We start from the raw sequence: 19,325 nt of genomic DNA on the forward strand, positions 1-19,325 counted from the left end.
GGGAAGCGGCCGACCTCACCCGACTTAGCGGCTGTGCCTCCAGCAGGCGAGGCAGGGACAGAGGTGCAGTGTGTCCCGGGCAGGGCTCTCGTGGGTCCTCCCTGCTGGTGGACCACACCTTTGGATTCGCTTCCTCCCGGCAGACAGAGTCCTCACCAGGTACAACTTCACGTTCAGCACCGTTTTGCCTCCTCACATGCAGTTATTGGCGTTATCGCCAGCATCCAGTGTAGGAGGTTCCACTCTCGCTTGGTTGGTCACCTTGGAAGAGTCTTTTACACTAAGAATCGCCCAGTGTCACAAGGACACATCACTGTGGGCCATATTCGCCGTCTGGCTCAGCACCCACCTCTGCCTGCTATTTGCACCTGTGGCCGCATCCCGGCCTCGGCCAGGCTGCCGTCCCTAACTGTCCTCTGTCCTCTCGGGGCCCTTCTGTTGCCGCCTCGGTCTTTTTGCTCAACACGCAGAGCTCACTTACTAGTTTTTCTTGCTTTCAGTGGCCCCAGCATTGAGCCCTCTACAGAATGACTTAGCCCACACTTTTTAACGAGCAGCATTTTGATCGCACCTTTTTCACAGCAGTCTCTTAGGTACAAGTTATCTCCAACCATGTGTAGCGTGATGTTTTCATTCTTTACTTATTTTGTTCCCTGAATTGTTTCTTCTGAGATAAACTTGTTTGTTCATCTCAGCCTTTTCAAACACGTGGCTCACTTTCCTTACAGGCCAGGCTTCTTCATTCCGCAAGTAGCATGATGGCTCCTAAATGGAGACGCCCCAATTCCACCCACAGCTTCCCCAAACATGCCCTTTCCTAGAATGGAAGGCAGCAGCATAGACTATATCCAGAGGGCCTGGGCAACTCGGTGTGATCCTAGCCAGCTGGACGCCCCACTTCGCTCGGTGGGTAGTTCTGTCTGGACAGTGTGGCCCTTCTCTGCTTGCCCCCCTTCCTTGTCCAGAGGGGTCAGTCAGCTACTTAGGACCCGCTCTGCTTCTCTCCTGTGCGGCATCCACACCAAGCCACTTCCTTTGACAGCAATGTCCCACCTCGTCGTGGTGGAAGGGGCAGCCAAGGACCTGCTGTCCATTATAATGAGAGCCTTTACTACACCGGGAGCCCAACCTCTTCCAGGGAAAGGAAAGGACAGCTGGCCCCCCAGAAACTACATTTACCAGGCCCCCTTGTCTTGTCAAAGCTTAAAGGGCTCGTGTGCATCCCGAGAGCCTTACTGAGCACATGCTATGGGCCGAGTGCTCTCCCAGGCACTGGGGACACGGTGGTTTAAAATGCCCCTGCTCTGATGGGGCTTGTGGGCAACAGACAGGCCTGTTTCAGATTGGCGAGGGGAGTAAAATGCAGGGGTAAAGGGAAACGCGACTGAGGGGCAAGCTGGAACTTCTCCGAGGACGAGGTGGTGACAAGCCAGCCTGGCCCAGGTCTGGGGACAGGCGGCCAGATGAGTTCACAGGCAGGCGCTGTGCTGCGCTGGGCAGGGCGGGAAGGGGCCGGGACAGGGACCCGACGCCTGGTTACTGGCACAGCACAGAATCCAGGGCGGGAGCTTCCTCCTCACTATTAGTTACCGGCATAAAGTGAGACTAGCACTTGAAAACTCCTCTGTAAAATACAAGTTTTACCATAAGAATGCATTTCATGGGTTAACGTTTCAGTATGTCATTTTTAATTTTTTGAGAACTTTTTTTCTACAGATTTTTTTTCAATTACAGTCGATATTCAATCTTGTTTTATATTAATTTCAGGTGTACAGCATTGTGGTTAGACATCTATGTAATTTACCAAGTGACCCCCTGACTAGCCTAGTACCCACCTGGCACCATACATAGTTATCACCGTTATTACTGACTAAATTCCCTGTGCTGTACTTTACATCCCCAGGACTGTTTTGTGACTACCAAGTTGTACTGCTTAATCCCTTCACCTTTTTCACCCTGTCCCCAACCCCCTCCCATATGGAGACCCTCTGTTCTCCGTATCTATGAGTCTGTTTGTTTTCCTTATTCTGTTCTTTAGATTCCACATATAAGTGAGATCACATGGTATTTGTCTTTCTCTGCCTGACTTATCTCACTTAGCCTAATACCCTCTAGGTCCATCCACGTCAATGATAACATTTCATTCTTTTTTATGGCAAAGTAATATTCCATTGTATCTACTACATCTTCTTGATCCATTCGTTTATTGATGGGCATTTAGGTTGCTTCCGTATCTTGGCTATTGTAAATAACGCTGCAATGAATATAGGGGTGCGTATATCTTTTCTAGTTACTTCGGAAAATACCCAGAAGTGGAATTGCTGAGTCATATGGTAGTTCTACTGTGTGTTTTTTTTTGAGGAATCTCCATACTGTTATGTATATTTCTTAACACAAAGGAAACACTAATCACACTCAAAATCTATTTAATCGAGGAAAACACATGGAAATAAGACATGTTCACAGCTGAATTTTAAGTTATTTAAAATTATTCCATCAGATGTATGCAGTGCTGATGACAAAGGAAGTTTCATATTTGGCATTTTTCTCCCCATCCTTCCAGATATTATCAAAAGGTCAGATTCTCTGGGTAACAGAAAAATGACAAATTTTAGATGCTACTATTCAAAAGTTTTTCACAAATTTAAAAAGCTACCTCCTATTATAGTTTCAAATCGTTTCACTGAAATCTAGCTCCTATCAAATAATATCAAAAATAAATCACACATTTGACACCGATTCCAGAGGGCCAAAAGAGAACTATAATGTTTTACAGGCAGTGACTGGACAGAGATGACATCCAAGGAAATGCATTTTGTAACGAGCATATTGGGGGACTTTTAGCAACAGATTGCATCTTCACATAGTGCTGTTCACACACATAAACACAGAAAGCTCAAGACTGAGCTCCAGGCCCACCGACGAAGGGCAGGCTGGCAGCCCGTTTTGCCCTGCTTCCTCTCGGTGTTTACGGCTCAGTTTCACTTCAATTTTCTAGGTTCAGATTCTAATGTTATATGACTCTGCTCCTCCCTTTACATAACAGGGCCCAGCAAATACTCTGGTGATGGTGAGGCTAATAGGAATGAAAACTGGCATTACACAAACCAAAAAGTCGGCTCACCTTCTAAAATCAGTGAATTAGGTATAATTTGCTGACTTTTAACAAAAAGCCACCATTTAATTGAAACAAAAAGTACAAAATTTCGCACACACTCACAGCTTTACTTACATTTATACGCATGCATCCCTTCAGACTGTTCATTTCAGTACATCAGTGCCACAAATGGCAGTAACCTACATAAATAAATAGCACGATGGACAGTGTAAACAAGACTGCCTGAAACGCCACTGCTGACTCCATTTTAAAAGGTTACGATGAGACTACGTGCAGTGTAGACAGCTTGCCAATCCGGAGATGGTCTTAGGCCATTGCTACTGCTACAGTCCAATCTGGATTTTAATATAATCAACTCCCAGACCTGAAAGAAAAGCACTGCTTATTGGTTTCAGATGCATTTTGGTATTTAACGTTTCTAGGCATCTACGAATAATAAATTAGAGCCACGATGACGACGATGACCTAGGACTGAAGCACCTCACACAGACAGAGGCAGCAAGCGCAAATGCTGCCAGTGACAAGTGCGTTCATTAACAGTCTTCACCACCTCTACATTTTTTTAAAAAGGAGCAAAATTAGGCAGCACACACAGGAGAGTTTGAATAGAACCTTCATGGTCTAACAAACCTTCCAAATGGAAGGAAATACAAAATAAAGCTGCCACATCACACTTAACTTAGTGACAGGCTTCAGTACCACCAGCCACCTTGCCAGCTGCCTGTAGAACCACAGGACCTCAGACACGCTGACTCCAGATGGCTGAACCCACACACACACGTAGAGTTGTGGGGACCTACAGCTTTATTGACACCTTTCATGACGCTTTCAATCCTGGGATTTTCGTGGGCTCGCTCCTGGTCATGAGTTTGAGTGTAACCAATTTCCTCAGACGTGTTGGTGAACCAAATTAAGAACAGTAAATCTTCCCCACGTGGGCTCAAACAGGAAGTACCTTGTTTAGTATAATGAAAAGTTAATTTTTAAAAATATCTGCAGTCTTTTTGAAACAAGGCACCAATAGGGAGCAGACATTCCAGCAGAGTGATTGTCTGTTAAAAACAAAACGGAACTGGTTGGACCCTTTGTCTCCGTGGATGAGAGTCCTCCCTTCCGTCCGTCCTCCCTTCCGTCTGTCCTCCCTTCCTCATGTGTGCGCCACATCTTCCAGGTAATCCGCGACGTCGCTGAGCTGGGACGCAGTCAGGTCCTGCGTCAGGTCGTCAAGCTTTGGGGTTCAGAGGAAAAGATTAGTGTCAGGTGCAAGCAGAGTCGTAAGTAAGTTTTAAAACATCCTGCTGTACTTTAAACGTTAACTGACACGCTACAAACTGCTTCACACTCAAAAGTCCGTTTCCTCACCTTCTTCCTAGTTTGAAATTTGTGGTCAGACCAAAAGGCTAAGCTAACAGTTGAACTCAACGTAAACAAGAAAACTGATTGTTAAAATAATCCTTCTGTAGTTCTTTTGGTTACTTTAATGCAAAAGTTTTAGGCCTCTTAAGGATAACATAACGTGAAAAGGCAAGAGAAAGAAAGTATAAGCCCGTATGTCAGGAATTAGAGAAGGCACTTCACATATATCACTTAACTTCCAAACAATCCCATGAGGCAGGCATTAAAACTTCCACGTCCTGAGGACAGAAACTGAGGACCAAAGGGTAAAGGCTTGCCTAAGAAAACAACTCATAAGAGTAAGAACCACGCCCAGGGTCCAGCATCCTGTGGGCACCCATCAGCGTCCCTCAAATGCTACCTCCCCTCTCCCATCTAACACACATCTCAGAAGTGCATTCTCTCTCCGCCCAACAGGTCCAATTCGGGTCTCCAGCACAGACTCCTCATTTTATGCTCTGATTCTGTGCTAGATGTCTTATCTCCCCGGGGTGTCTCACGCCCGACCTGAAGCCCAGAGCTCACCAACACTGCGTTCAGTCGCAGCTGCACCCCCACACACACACACACAGGGCTCACACACACAGGGCTCACACACACACCAGATTTTGGTGCCGACTTCTCTGAAAATGACCTCTTGCATACCGACGGTCTACACCACTGCAGTGCTGACCCACGCGGCCCACCTGAAGCCATCGCAGGGATGGCCCAGTGACAATACACACACGTTTCAGAAGCACCTGATCAGCCACCTAACTAAGTGACAACTGAAAACAATCTTACATTATTCAGTAAAGGCATTCTTTTTAGACTTGGATCAGGTAACTCTGTCATAAACTTTTCACAATTTTCAACTCTATTTTTCCTCATTTGTGTAAATTCCTGAAGCTTTACAGTAAATCAAGGCAGCACTGCATGGGAAACGCACACCACCCTACTTTGTCACTGGGATTGGCGTCGTCTAGCTCCACGGAGAGGTCTTCCTCGATCTCTTCACCAATACTTAGCTCACTCTTTTCTGAGCGATGGCTGGTACTAATTTCAGGTGCAAAAGAAAAAAAAGAATTCTAAATATTAACACTTAAAGAGTAACTACCATTCTTCAACCTTTCAAATATTTATTTTAATCCTTAAAATATATAATGAAAGATTACATATCATTAATTGCACACACGTTCTCTCACTTGACCCTTAAAATAACTTAGCAAAGGCAGCAGGAAGTCAATGTGACAGAGGAGAAAAGAAGCTTCATAACGGTGACACTGATCACCACCACAAGACAGAAGCAAACGCAGACTTCCATGATTTCATCTACTATGACATGCCATCTTCTCAAAACAACTGCATAATAAATCACTGTTAAAAAATAAGCATAAATTCCCAATTTTGGGAGGGGAAAAAACCAGTCAATCATATAAAATTCTCAGATTCTATAATTTCTAATCATACCCACAGGAGATACTGCCTCCAAATTAATCATCAGCCAACGCAGATTATGTACGAGTATGTAAAAATGTTGTCTGAAACAAAATGTTACGAAATGTCATCTGAAGCAGAACAATAACGTGAGAAGGCAATCTTTTAAGCCGAACGAGGACCACTCCCACCAGAGACAGATGAGAGGAGAAAGTACCTGTCACATGTGACTCAGCTGCTTCTGACTGACTTCAGAGTCACTTCCTCAGTGTCATTTCTTATCTATTCTTATCAAGTTTCCTGAACATAGCGTAGATGGACATTCACACGCTAACATAAAATCAAAAACATGCTTCAAAGTCCAATGTATAATTCTGGATTAACCACCATCTTTTACTCAGTTTCAATGAATGAAAACAAGAAGTTAAATACACTAAAATAAGCACCAGCGTAATGTTGTGCTACTTCCTGTGCCCACGGATGTTTTTAGTCTCTATCTTTGCTGCCAACTGTTCTTCTTACCTGTTAAAGTCATCAACGTAGTCATCACCTTCTCCAGTCCCTGAGTTTAGGAAAAAGACACACGTTACATTTATACAAACACACCTCACGATTTATCTACAATTAAATACATTTTCTTCCAAAAAAACTACATCACTGAATTATATTGCGTCATTAAAAAAGAAGTCTCAAAGGTCAGAGATAATACCACATGTAGCATGACAGCAAAGGACAAAATAAACTACCTAAGAAATAATAAAATGTTATACCCTATCATCAAATACAGTTAATATCTAGCCTTTTACTCCAAGTGCTCCAAACCTGAAGCATGTTGTGTGTTTCCCATTTACAACGCCATTTGGTATCACACCCAGGATTTGACGAGGTGGGACACAGCCAGCCCCAGGGGCTCCCGTCTGAACTGCGGAAGCCTTCACTCAGCCCGGCTCTAAAATTAAAACGGGCCCCGAGGTGTGAGGAGCAGCAGAGCACAGCACGCGCGAGCACCTTCACTCAGACAGAACTGGGTTCAAGTCCTGGACCCGGCCCTGAAGAGGTCGCGAGCTGCGGGCAGGCAGGTGGCCTCAGCTCTAGGCGTGGCACACCCACCCACGCGCAGGGTGTGTAGTGCTAACACGCAGCATTTCCTAAAGGGACATGACGGGATGGGGGACGGCTGCCGATTAACAAGCCGGCTGCTCGCATCTGCAGTGCACCACGGGAGCCTGGGACGGTCACATCACCTGTCACTCCCGCCGGGTCCTCTGAGACATCGATGGTGGAGCACACAGGGCTGCCAACCTCAAAGCAAAGGCTCAGGGGCCGTGAGAGCCGTGTTAAACCGGGATGACCGGTGCGGGGAAGACACGTGGGGTCATATGTCACCCAGCAGGACGCAGACCACGGAGAGGCAGCTCCGGTGTGGGTGCCCGCGTCCTTCGAAGCCCTGTCACGCCGGGCCATCCCTACGTCATGGGCACCGCCGAGGGTGGGCAGCCAGGCCAGCCGAGCCGCCTCTCCCCATCAGAGGCATGGAGAGTTCATTCGCCCGTGGCACACGAGGGACTCTCAGGGCCCCGAGGTACAGCGGTGAGAGAGGCGACGGCTCGGATCTCACAGAGCCCACAGTCCAGCAGAAGGAAGGGGCAGCCAGCAGCTGCACAGACCAGACGCCGGGGGTGGCCGCTGACAGGAAACCTAAGAAGGCAGCAACGCACACATTCCCGGGGACGGTGCTCCTAGAAGACACACGTGCAAAAGCCCCGATGGGGGATGGGTGGTGGTTTGGAAAAGAGAGGAAGCCAGTGTAAGCACAGAATCATGGATTTGGGGGTAGGGTGGGGAAAGACGAGGAGAGAGAGCAGCACATGTAGTGCCGGAAGGTCACGATCAGGACTTCAGCCCAAATGGGGGGAGGCAGGAGTGACAGAGAACAGGTAAGCGAGGTCTGATTTCTCCTTTCCACAGACTGCCCACCACTGCAGGAAGAAATGGCTCAGGGAAGCTGAAGGCCACCACTGCGAGGCCCAGGCCAGGCGACGGGGCTAAGGGGTGGGGAGGGAAGTGTCTTGCAGGCTGGAGGGGGCGGACGGCACGGGACGGGAGGGCAATGGAGGAAACGAAAGAAACAAGAATCACAGCTACTGCTCCCCAGTCACTGCGACACGAACCAGAAGTCGCTGACAACAGGCAGCAGGTGGGCAGTTTCCAGGTGGCTTTCCCCTCTGGGATAAACAGCCCGTCTGCATCCGCAGCCAACACAACTCATGGACTCAACGGTTAGGGGTGTACGATGCTCAAAAGAAAACAGACCCATCACGCCAAACGTGGGACACAACGGGGGTGGAAACCGTCTGATCAAACAAGCCACACAGGTGGCTGGTGTGCAAATGTCACGACACAGCACAGCAGCGGCCACTACGAGAGCCGGGGGGCAGCATCCAAGACCAGTCGCAGTGTCCTCATGTGAACTCCAGTGCAGACAGAAGCGAAAGCTCAGCCAAGACGGTGGGCACAGCAGAGCTGCAGTGCGGACGAAGAGCTAAGCGAACCCCACCTTCCAGCTCTTGCAGCCATGCAGAGACCCAACAGGCCCCGAGTAAGTGTGGGGAGCACACCCTGACACTGACTCCGTTACCTATGGGCTCCAGACACAGCACGTAAGTGCGGCCTGCAGGCCACGTCCAGCTAACAACCTGTTTTTGTACAGCCTGCAAGCTAAGAATGGCTCTTATATTTTTCAAGGATGGTTTAAAGAAAAACAAAGGCTATGCAGCAGAGACCACAGGTAGCCCACAAAGCCTGAAGGTCTACTACGTGGCCCTTTACAGAAAGTTTGCCGATTTGTGCTTTAAACATGTGAAGAGCCTATCCAAACATGGATGCCTGTGGCTAGTATCTTCTACCAAACTAGAGCAAGTTGTGCTCTAACGTTCTGTGTGTCAATTGTTTCTTTGGGACCCAGAGCTGACTTCCCACGACATCATGTCTGCGCCATGAAGCACGCGGTTGGTTCAGGGTCAGTGCTACATCCGGGTTCTAAAAGCAGCGCATCTCAGGTAACTAACGTAACCCAAGTGCTTCACCTGTAAAAATGGAGGTGATAACAAAACCTGCCGCGTGGAATAAGAACTGAGATAACACCGTGTCTTGGCACAGTGCCAGGGAAATCACTAGCGTCATCATCCTAGGCTGGGCCATTAACATTCACATATTATTACAACAGTGAGAATAACGTATATTTACAATGAAAGTTAAAACAAACACAAAACAATACTGTTGCAATACCAACAAACAAAACTGAATAAAACCTTATTTACCCTGAATCCTAATGTCTGGTTTGGTGACCAGACACCCAGCCTGGGAATGGTGAGTCTCACCTGTGTGACCAGCCAAAATGCCAGCCCCAAGCCTGCCCAGGCTCCAGCAGGGAGCGGGATGAAGCTCAGACAGCCTCCGTACCCCACAGCCCCTTCGGAGGCGGCAGAAGCCCCGCTGAGGGGGTATCACCGAGGACAATTCTCAGCAGCTCCTCCCCAACCACAGACGGGGGGAACATAGCAGTCGGGGGAAGCGAGGGCTCGGCAAGAGTGAGCCGTTCAAAGGGGAGACACACAAAACCCAGAGATGACAGGCAGGTGGCTGTCCAATGGAACCGAGCCTGGAGCAGACGCGTACCTGAGGCTGTGGAAGAGAGTGTCTAAGTGAAAATGGGGAAGGAACAAGAGGGGAGCAGCCCCTCGCTGGCCAGCCAGCAACTGGCAACTCGGCAGTTCCCACGAGTCCAGGTCACCGGTGAACAGAGTCCAGCAGCTCAGGGAACACCTGCTCTGTGGCAATGGCTGCCAACGGGAACAAGGGAACAAGAGGGAACCAGCATTTACTAGGCACTCACCTGCCCTGCTCGGCACTGCACGGCACGTACAGCCCCTCCCTCCCTCCCTCGAGGTAGCTGTTATTAGTCCCGCTTCACAGATGAGGAAACAGCTCAGTTTGCCCACCTACCGTACTAAACAATTAATGCCACATCTGCGGTGTTACTTAAATCTATGCCACTCTCTAGAATGTCCCTCCAGAAGAGGGAAGGGCACTTCTCGGAGCTGTCCCACTCAGACGCCTGCAATCACAGGGGTACAGAGCCCAGGGGCTACACATCCCTTTTGCCAACCTGCCTGTGGCACGTGCCCCAGCGCCGCCACGTGCGAGCGAGTCCTGAGACCAGGGAGAGCCTAACGCTGTTTCACACACACACTTCACATCCCCAGACAGGAAGAAAATGGCCAGCGAGAACCAGCTGAGCTGTCTGCTTCCTTCTGGTCAGCGACTGAGTAAAGCATGCCTAAAATATGCCTGTCGTAGCATCTGCAGCTGTGCACAGACAGAAACCCGGATGCGAACCCCGTTCTCCACAAGTGGCCCAAGGCTCTAGGGTCCACAGGGGCTCTGGCTTCTGCAGGACAGTGTGCGGCGCCACATAACAGAGCTGCACCCCACATCCCCGTGCTTCCGGGCACCCATCTGGCTCCTCCCTTAGACCAACTCCCGAGGGCCTGCAGGCACCCAGGGGCGCCTCTGCCTTTGCACAAACGGTCCAGCCCCAGCCTGAATCACCATCTCCTCCCTCCTCCCTTACCCATCAGGTCTCGGCAGAGACATCACTTCCTAGGAGGGGCTGTCCCGGAATGCCTGGCTTGGATCGTCACCCCACTCCCCGTTTTCACAGCAGTGCACCCTGACTCTGCCACCACTCAGTGTGTCTGCAGCAGCCGTCCGCTGCCCATCTGCCCTACGAGAACAAACCTCCATGAGGACAGTCTGCATGGCTGCCACTATGTCCACGCCGGGCACACGGAGTGAGCCTGGACATAAAAACCATGCAAACGTGTGCTCAGGAGGTGCGCGCTGCAGGCCGACCAAGTCACTTCATTTAAAATGTTACTCTAAAAAAGAATCATCTTCAAGCAATCGGCACGAAAATTAGAAATCTCGTTACCTAATCCCAGGGATCCCATTTTGTCATTGACCAATTTCAGATCTTTCAGAACTGTGTTTCCTCTTTTACCTGTGAACAGGAAAGAATATCCACATTACATCAACATCTAGAATACAACACTCTCTAAAACACATCAACTAGTGTTTACAAAACAGGGTTTCTTTACAACAGAAACATCCCTTTTTCAGCCACACATAATACTATTCTTTACTGGAACCTGACCATCCAAGTAACTTTTTGCCCAACTGTCAAGATACCACCTTCTTTCTTTTAAAGCCCCACTGGGTACGAATTCTTGGACTACAGCGATTCTCATTCATTTTCGTTTGAACCTCTAAACTTTGCTTCAATTCAAACTCTATTTCATTTACCTAACTGACCTCCTTTCACTGGTTTTATTTCTTCAGTCCTTAGTTTTCTTTTATTTTTCATTGGGGAATATTGAGGAACAGTGTGTTTTTCCAGGACCCATCAGCTCCAGGTCGTCTTTGTTTTCTATCTAGTTGTGGAGGGTGCAGCTCACTGGCCCATGTGGGAATCAAACCAGCGACCTGGGTGTTATGAGCACTGCGCTCTAACCAACTGAGCCACGCGGTCGCCCAGTCCTTCATTTTCAATGTGCTCTCTAAATCATTCTTCCCTAATCAGTGTTGAGAGTGACTCGATCATGACATTCTGCATTCCTTTACTGAAGGTGACAATAGCCATGGGAAAGAAGCATAAGAGGGAAACTGCAGTGGGCCATATTCAGATACATGCCTAGTTCACTAGACGGTAAGAGACGCCACAAGCCATCTCTTGTGCGTGTCCTGGAGTATCCTCCAGTTCTATCACGGAACACAAAAACGTTAGTAAGGGACTGGCCCGGTGGCTCAGGCGGTTGGAGCTCCGTGCTCCTAACTCCAAAGGCTGCCAGTTCGATTCCCACATGGGCCAGTGGGCTCTCAACCACAAGGTTACCAGTTTGATTCCTCGAGTCCCGCAAGGGATGGTGGGCAGCGCCCCCTGCAACTAAGATTGAACACAGCACCTTGAGCTGAGCTGCCGCTGAGCTCCCAGATGGCTCAGTTGGTTGGAACGCGTCCTCTCAACCACAAGGTTGCTGGTTCGACTCCCGCAAGGGATGGTGGGCTGCACCCCCTGCAACTAGCAACAGCAACTGGACCTGGAGCTGAGCTGCGCCCTCCACAACTAAGACTGCAAGGACAACAACTTGACTTGGGGAAAAAAAAAAAAGTCCTGGAAGTACACACTGTTCCCCTTCCCCAATAAAATTAAAAAAAGGGGGGGGGGGAGGAAGAAGTGTTTAAAAAAAAAAAAGGTTAGTAAGGACTGCAGTTATGCAGAATCACTCTCTAATTTCCTAATAAAGATCTGCTTTTTAGAGAATGTTCTCAGAAGAGGCACATTTATGCTGTAAACACTGCCGATTAAATCCTATACTTACTACGATGTGCATACAAGTTCATCTACATATCTCCATGTTTCTAAACCCCTGGTCCTGTCACGCTCTGGACAGTAGCACGGCCCTTCCACGTGGACATAGCTAACACTCCCTCTGTTTGCTGCACAGAAAGCTGTGCCAGGTCCAACCCCTGAAGGCAGCAGCCTTTTCTCACACCCTGTGATGACTGCTGTGGTGGCACATAAATCAGAAAACAAACATTTAAAAATTAATTCAATTTAAATCCTATTCAAGTCTGTCTAAATGTCCAATAAGGAAGAGGGCTTGAAAATTACATATCTATTATGACAGGCAGCCAAAAAATCATTTTCCTACAAGTACATATTTTGATGGCACAGGAAAAGCAGAATACAGACTATATTAAAAAGAAATGAAGAAACAGGACACAATAGTAACAGGAACAATCTCTGAGCGGTAAAATTATGAGCTATTTTTAAGATTTAATACAATTTTTTTCTGGAAAAAACAAAAACAATGATCACATACTACTTAATTCATTAGAGAGAAAAATAACATCAGTATTCAACGTCCACGTCTTCAGTCACACATCTAGGGAGCCGGCACTCACTTTCAGAGTCTTTCAATGAGGGGGCTCCCGTAAGAGAGCTGAGTCCACTTTTTAGGGGGGGTGCGTCAGAGAGCGATGCCAGACTTCCAACTCGCTTACTAGGTTCACTTCTCCTAACAAGAAACAAGTGTACAGTTAAACGGTCCTCTTAGGCTCTGCACTAGAACAGTAGAACTCAAACAGATCGTATCTGCACACAGTGGCAGGGAGATGAATGTGCAGAACAACAGGTAGTGCCAGTGGAGAGGCGGCCGGGTACCGAGGCCCAGGAGCGCCGCGGCGGGGCAGCGGGCGGCGGGGAGGTGTCAGCTCGCCGGTCTCTAGGATTCTATTGAACACCTTACACTTAAATTGTTCGACCTCCACTGTCTGCGATCCTACCAGAAGCCGCTTCCACGGCCCAGGAATGTCCACAACGGCCAACGCAGCACTCAGCTGGCACAGGCCACAACACCGTGACATGAGACCAGACAGCGCCTGGAAGCCACGCCGGCTGCACCCGCCTTCGGTCACAGCCTCAGGTGGCATCTGGCACTGCCCAGTGCCCCAGCCCACTCCCTGCACCTGCTCACCCAGCGGCCTCATGCCTCCTGCCGACCTCACACCTCCAGCCCTCCTCTGTCCTTCACTGTGACCCACGAGAACACCCGCGGCTCCCACCATCAAATCCGCCCACCAGCCTCCACACCCACTCTCCAGCGTCCCCCTGGGGACTGGGTTCTGCACCAGGCACCACGCGCAGCACTCCAGGGGCCCTCACTCTTGACATGGCTACCTTTCCCTCTCCAAAACCAGATTTTCTCATCAACATGCACACGTGCTGTTATTTTTCCCACTCTGCGGTTCTGAACTCCACACCCCGCCCTCCAGCCTTCACCCCATTCCTCGGCACCCCTTTACAATCAAGTCATCAGAAGAGTCTTCACCACCCACAAACCTCTCCATCGTTCTTTCTTGAACCCACTGTACTCCTTTAAGACCCGCCCCCTCACCTGCCACCATTCCGACTGGACCTCTGGTCATGGGCTCAAGGCAACGTGCTGCTCACCCAGCCCGCCCCCTGCTCCAAGGGGGCCGCTAGCAGTTCTCTCAGCCCCTTCCCACCTCCTCCTGCGCCCCAGCGTTTCCGCACTAACACTGATGAGTCCCTACTGGGTACCTGGCACCAGACCCTCCCTCAGGCCCAGACTTGTTCACCTTTCCATAGTCTTCTCGGAGGTAATGGGTGGGAAGTGAGCGCTGCCCCCCCCCCCCCCCCCCCCCGCCGCGGCCCCGCCTTCTTCCCACTTCTCAGCTCAGTCCAGGGAGTGGCCCCCTTCTGTTTCTCCACCTGCAGACGGGAATGTGCTGTTTTCTCTAACACTCCCCAGCGCGTCCTCCTGGACCTCACCCCAGAATACCTCCACACACCTGTGTCTCAGCACGTCCACCACCACCTCTCACCCGGACAATCCCAAAAGCTTCGCACCTGGAAGCCCTGCACCTGCGCTCGAATCCCAGCAGCCAGGGGGTACCCCGACAGTGTGTGTGGGGTGCAGTCACGCAGTCTCCAAGCAGAGCCAGCCCCCTCCTGCGGCGGGTCCGCCCCTCGCCCAAGCCCATCTCCTACAACTGTCCCTTGCCTCTCCGACCTGTCACTCCCTCTGCAGGCTCGTCCCAGAGCTCCCACGGCCCTTGTCACCACTCGCACCTCCTCGGGCTCTTAGCTCAAAAGGCCCCTCAAAGGCAGGCCTTCTCTGACACCCCACTGAAAACACGCCCCCCCACCTCACCCTCCCTTCACTGCCCTGTTCTCCCGGACACCAACTACACCCACCACACGTGACTCTCACTTCTCCCCGCCTCTGTCCAGAGGCAGCTCTCACCCGAGGCGGGCTTTCCGCCTCTTCTCGCCGCTGCGCCCTGCACGTCACACTGTACCTGGCACCTGAGGGACGCTCAGTGTGCACCTTCCCACTGACATCACCACTAGGTTTTTACAAATCTGCAATTGCACTACAACACAAGATGCTTTAATGGCACAAGATCAGACCTATGAATTCAGTCATTTTAGAAGCTTTAGCAGCTATTTTTTAACTGTAAAACATTTAGAAATTGTATTTTTAAGCCTCTAGTCTGATAATCCATAAACACAGTTTACTCACCACCCATACGTTTTCTCTGGTTTAGGAATGGGGTCATCGAAGAAAGAGTCTCCTTCCGTATCATCTTCATCTGGACAAAGACCAGCTCCGTCTTTGTCATCTAGGCCTTTGTTGCTTAGGAAAGATCCAATTTTTGTTTCATGGGCCAATAAGTGAAGACTATTTTTGCTTTTGGGTTCTGAGGAGGAAATGCTTGTATCACTCTGACTAGCATCACTGCTGGCCTTCTAGAAAAAGAGAGAGGGAAAGAGAAAAGGTCTACTTGGTGAAATAAAACTTTAATATTTTACATAATATAAAGTCATGTGAACATATGCAATCTGTGTCTGTAGGCGCGTGAGCACAAGTGTGTGTGGCGGGAGGGGGGCGGGGGGGTCTTGAACTGCATGAGGTCCAGAGGAACCCTACGACCTATCAGCTCATCCCTGGGCTTCACGCCATGGCTAACTTTGGAAGGGGAAAATGTCACAGAAATATGCCCACACCATTCCTTTCAACCCTCCCTAAATGGAAGTATGTTTGCTATACCTATCCCATTTATAAATAACTTTTCCATTTCTTCTTACATATATATAGCGCTGCTTCATACATTATCTTACTGCTTTCAACTTGCAAATAGGAAAATGGATAATTAGTAGAGAAGATTAGTTCACACACACTAACCAAATAGTAAAACAAAGTGCTCATCAGTAAAGACAGCAGTTTTCCATCCAGCGCCAAATATAACAGACATCAGGGTGAAAGATGACGCCTGGACCACTCATGCTTCTAACATACACACCTGCTACCAGTAAAGTCTCAACACTGACCTTGACTCAGACTTTCAGAGTAACTCCCTAATCCACACCTCTTAAATGTCCACGGACACGTGTACGTACATGTCCCTATGTATCTTAAACCACCAATGTACAAAATTCTCAAGCATTTCGACTCACGTATCCTACTGAGCTGGCGGTGCTGGAACAAAACAGCATTGTGCTTCCTCGTTTGCAGCTAACCCTGACCTTGATAACCTAGTTTATTCCCTCCTTCAGATTTCCTTTTGTCCTTAGACATGCCTATGTCAACAATAAAAATAACAATAAAACACCAAGATAGCAATAATAAAGTAGCTACCATTTACATAAAGCTTTCAAATGCTTCCCCCACGTTATGTCATTTTAATCCTCAAAATAACCCTATGGCCTGGGGGTAGGTTCTGTTTTCTCTGCAGATATGGAAAAGGAAACATACAGAATTTCAGGCACTTGCCAAGGTCCCTGGGGAGCTAAAGGGTCAGGGCAACATCAAATATGATGCCAGGGGTTAGCTCTTAATACATATGTTACACTATTAGCTTGAGTCATATGAAATTGCAGTTTTTGTGGGTTCAAAATGGCAATTTCTCAAGATTCCACCTTCCACCCTATAGAGAGCAGTGCTGTGTAAAAGGCCGGTGGTATGCGAGAGAAGCGCTCTCCTGAAACACAGATGGGGAGCACAGTTCACACTCTGCTACTAACCACTCAATCTTGAACACTAATGTTCCCAGGCATGAATTTCCTCAAGAATTGAACCACAAACACATGGTGATGGAAGGAGAACTGACTCTGGGTGGCTAACACACAATGTGATATATACATGATATAATACAGAATGGCACGCTTGAAATCTATGTAACTTTACTAACAATTGTCACCCCAATAAAATTAACTAAAATAAAAAACTGAACCAGCGTAGCATTTTCCAAATCCCACTATTGCTATGAGTTAAGAACGGGAAGCTGTGGAAAAGTGACTGACTTGAAGCCAGGTAGTAAAAACGTGGGTTAGAAATTACTGAGTAAGACTCTCTCTAAGGATGATTTCAGTTTTAATATGTGAATAGACAAAACGTACTGTATACATACTCAGACATTTATGTTTTCATACTAGTAACCGGCCACAATTAGTTGACAGCAGCCAAGATATACGCTACACAATTTTTAGGGCTTGCAGTTCTGCACGCCACGTGTCATTAACACAGACCAATCAATGGCTGTAAAAAGACGGCTGGGGAAACAAATACCCAGTTACCATCCTTTCAGACGACACAGGATACTTTCAAAGAAGTGGAAGCTTTAAAAAACGTCGTACCAGCTTTCTTGACGTTTTCCTGGTACACATTTTCAAATGTAGAGAAGCAACATCCACCTATGTACTTCTTAGATTCATGCCCACTGTAATTTCTAATTTACAAGTGTTTTAGAAGTTGATTTCTACCTTTGCAAAAGCACATGCTGTTGGAAACAAATACCCCAAGTCTTGCGATATCTGAACACATTTACAATTAGAGAGACTATGATAGTCATAGATTCTTTCCTTGAAAACACTGAGAAGATTCAAAGGTAACAGGCATAAAAACGAAGGGAACCGTAAACGCACAGCAACACTACGATAAGCAGTAATTAATTCTCCCAGCGGTCTCCAAACCAGCACGACCCAGGCCACATAATGAGCTCTCTACTTAGTAACTGACGTGCGCCCGCCACCCTTCTCCCTGGGTTAGTGCCACCCGCTGCGGAGAGAACAGTCTCAGGACAACAGGCTTCACGGAGGAAAGGACACCATCATGTCCAACACAACACACACTTTTAAAGACACCAGTTTGTTTTACAGCTACAATCCTATTTATGGAGTAAAATTAAACTTTAAAATACTCAATCTGCTTTGGAACTGCTCTCAAAATCAATGTCTACACCACACAGGAAGGTAGCATTACTTTATTAACTAGGCTTTTTTATGTTTTTAACCAAAAGACCACTACCCACTGGGTTACTAATGTATTCACTAAATTAATTCCAAATGTTTCCTATTTAAAAAATCCAAACTAAGAGGAGATTTATCGAAACATTCTGCAGATTAAAACAAAAGGACAACTGAAGAGCAGTTTCCACGGACGCCACATCTTTGAGCAACAAACCGACTCCTGGCGGCCCCCACGGGATCTGCTTCCAAACCTCCATCCTGGCTTAAGAGCAGTCTTCACCTCACATACAGAAACTTCGGTTACTGGTTCTATCAACTAGCTGGGGATAGAGTTCAGATTCAGGATGAATCAACAGCTAAAGTTAAGAACTGTTTAAAACAAGTTGTGTGAACATCAACCACCAAAAAGAATGGCACCACAATGCCTTGGAATCCACTCCCTGGACAACCCCAGTGGCCTCAGGGCGGTTCCGGGTCACACTGTGTCTCCCCAAACACGTTCGTGGGTGCCAACTGCCACTACTCCAGAGTATGCCACTCCTTATGCACAGGTCAGCTCACGACAGAGGGAGCCAGCTGACGTCCCCCTCGAGTGGGATAGCCCCTCACCCCGCATGCCTGGGGTCCTCACACAGGAGAACGCCATGTGAGCATGGTGCCAGAGAACAGTCGAGGGCCGCCTGGGATTGCCGGGAGCCACCAGAAGCCGGACAAGGCCTGGCCACTCCCCCTCCAGTCCGCACTGGGGACCGACCCTGCCACACCTCGATCTCAGACATCCAGCCTCCAGAACACGAGGCAGGAAATTTAGGCTGTTTTAGGCCACTAAGTTTGTGGTGCTTTGTCACAGCAAAGCTAGGAACTGAGAGGTGTTTATAACAAATACAGTAACTACAACTTATAAAAAAGTTTGCCTCTTCCCAAAAGCGAGAGACCCCTGCACAGCATGGGAGCAGCCATTCAGTTCCTTTGGCTGGATCTCAAGACTAATAAGTTTTATGGTAAATTACAGTAAATTCGTAGGAAAGTTTTAGTATATATTTAATTTTCTACTAGTACAGTGATATATTCAAACTTGCAAGTATTTCTAGATTAACAGAAAATCGGCATCATGGAGCTGTTTCACAGTAAAAGTAACTACTAATTTTCCATTAGCCAAAAACTTGAATTACCACTAGCATGTCTTATGAACCTAGAAAAAAAGTGTTTTTGTAAATAAAAGCCTTGATCTGCACTGCTCATAATAGAGGACCATCAAAGCCAAGGAGACCCCACTTTGCAGGTTCGCAAACACTTCCCACCACGCTGGCTTCCTGCCCACACCCCCACCTCCACGCCCCGCCAACAGCAGCGCTGACCCCGCCTTCATTTACTTGGAAAAGTGATTTACTACAGCTGTAACACACACTCACATATTCGAAACTTGCGTTCACTCACCTAGAAAGTAAACACTGTGGAATTCTAGCATCACAAAACGTAAAGCCCTTTCTGAAAACCCAG

The 19,325-nt window shown here is 48.2% G+C and overlaps 1 protein-coding gene across 7 annotated transcripts in view; it reads right to left on the bottom strand.

Moving 5' to 3' along the window:
• Positions 1–2,409: 2,409 nt before the first annotated feature.
• Positions 2,410–19,325, bottom strand: part of CEP43 (centrosomal protein 43) — a 30,707-nt gene continuing 13,791 nt past the window's right edge. For 4 of the 7 annotated variants that reach the window (XM_019712399.3, XM_019712403.3, XM_074333824.2 and 1 more), the window contains 6 exons: positions 15,100–15,326; positions 12,956–13,068; positions 10,923–10,991; positions 6,452–6,491; positions 5,452–5,548; positions 2,410–4,346 (listed from right to left, as the gene is read on the bottom strand). In XM_019712399.3, coding sequence (XP_019567958.1) covers positions 4,266–4,346; positions 5,452–5,548; positions 6,452–6,491; positions 10,923–10,991; positions 12,956–13,068; positions 15,100–15,326 — 627 coding nt within the window. In that variant the 3' untranslated portion in view covers positions 2,410–4,265. Of the gene's footprint in view, positions 4,347–5,441; positions 5,549–6,451; positions 6,492–10,922; positions 10,992–12,955; positions 13,069–15,099; positions 15,327–19,325 lie in introns of all 7 variants that reach the window. The other 3 variants (XM_019712401.3, XM_074333825.2, XM_019712402.3) reach the window with 3 other exon arrangements.

Source organism: Rhinolophus sinicus, chromosome 2 (genome assembly GCF_057876585.1).
Source record: "Rhinolophus sinicus isolate RSI-liver-muscle chromosome 2, RSI-T2T, whole genome shotgun sequence".
Taxonomy (NCBI): Eukaryota; Metazoa; Chordata; class Mammalia; order Chiroptera; family Rhinolophidae; genus Rhinolophus; species Rhinolophus sinicus.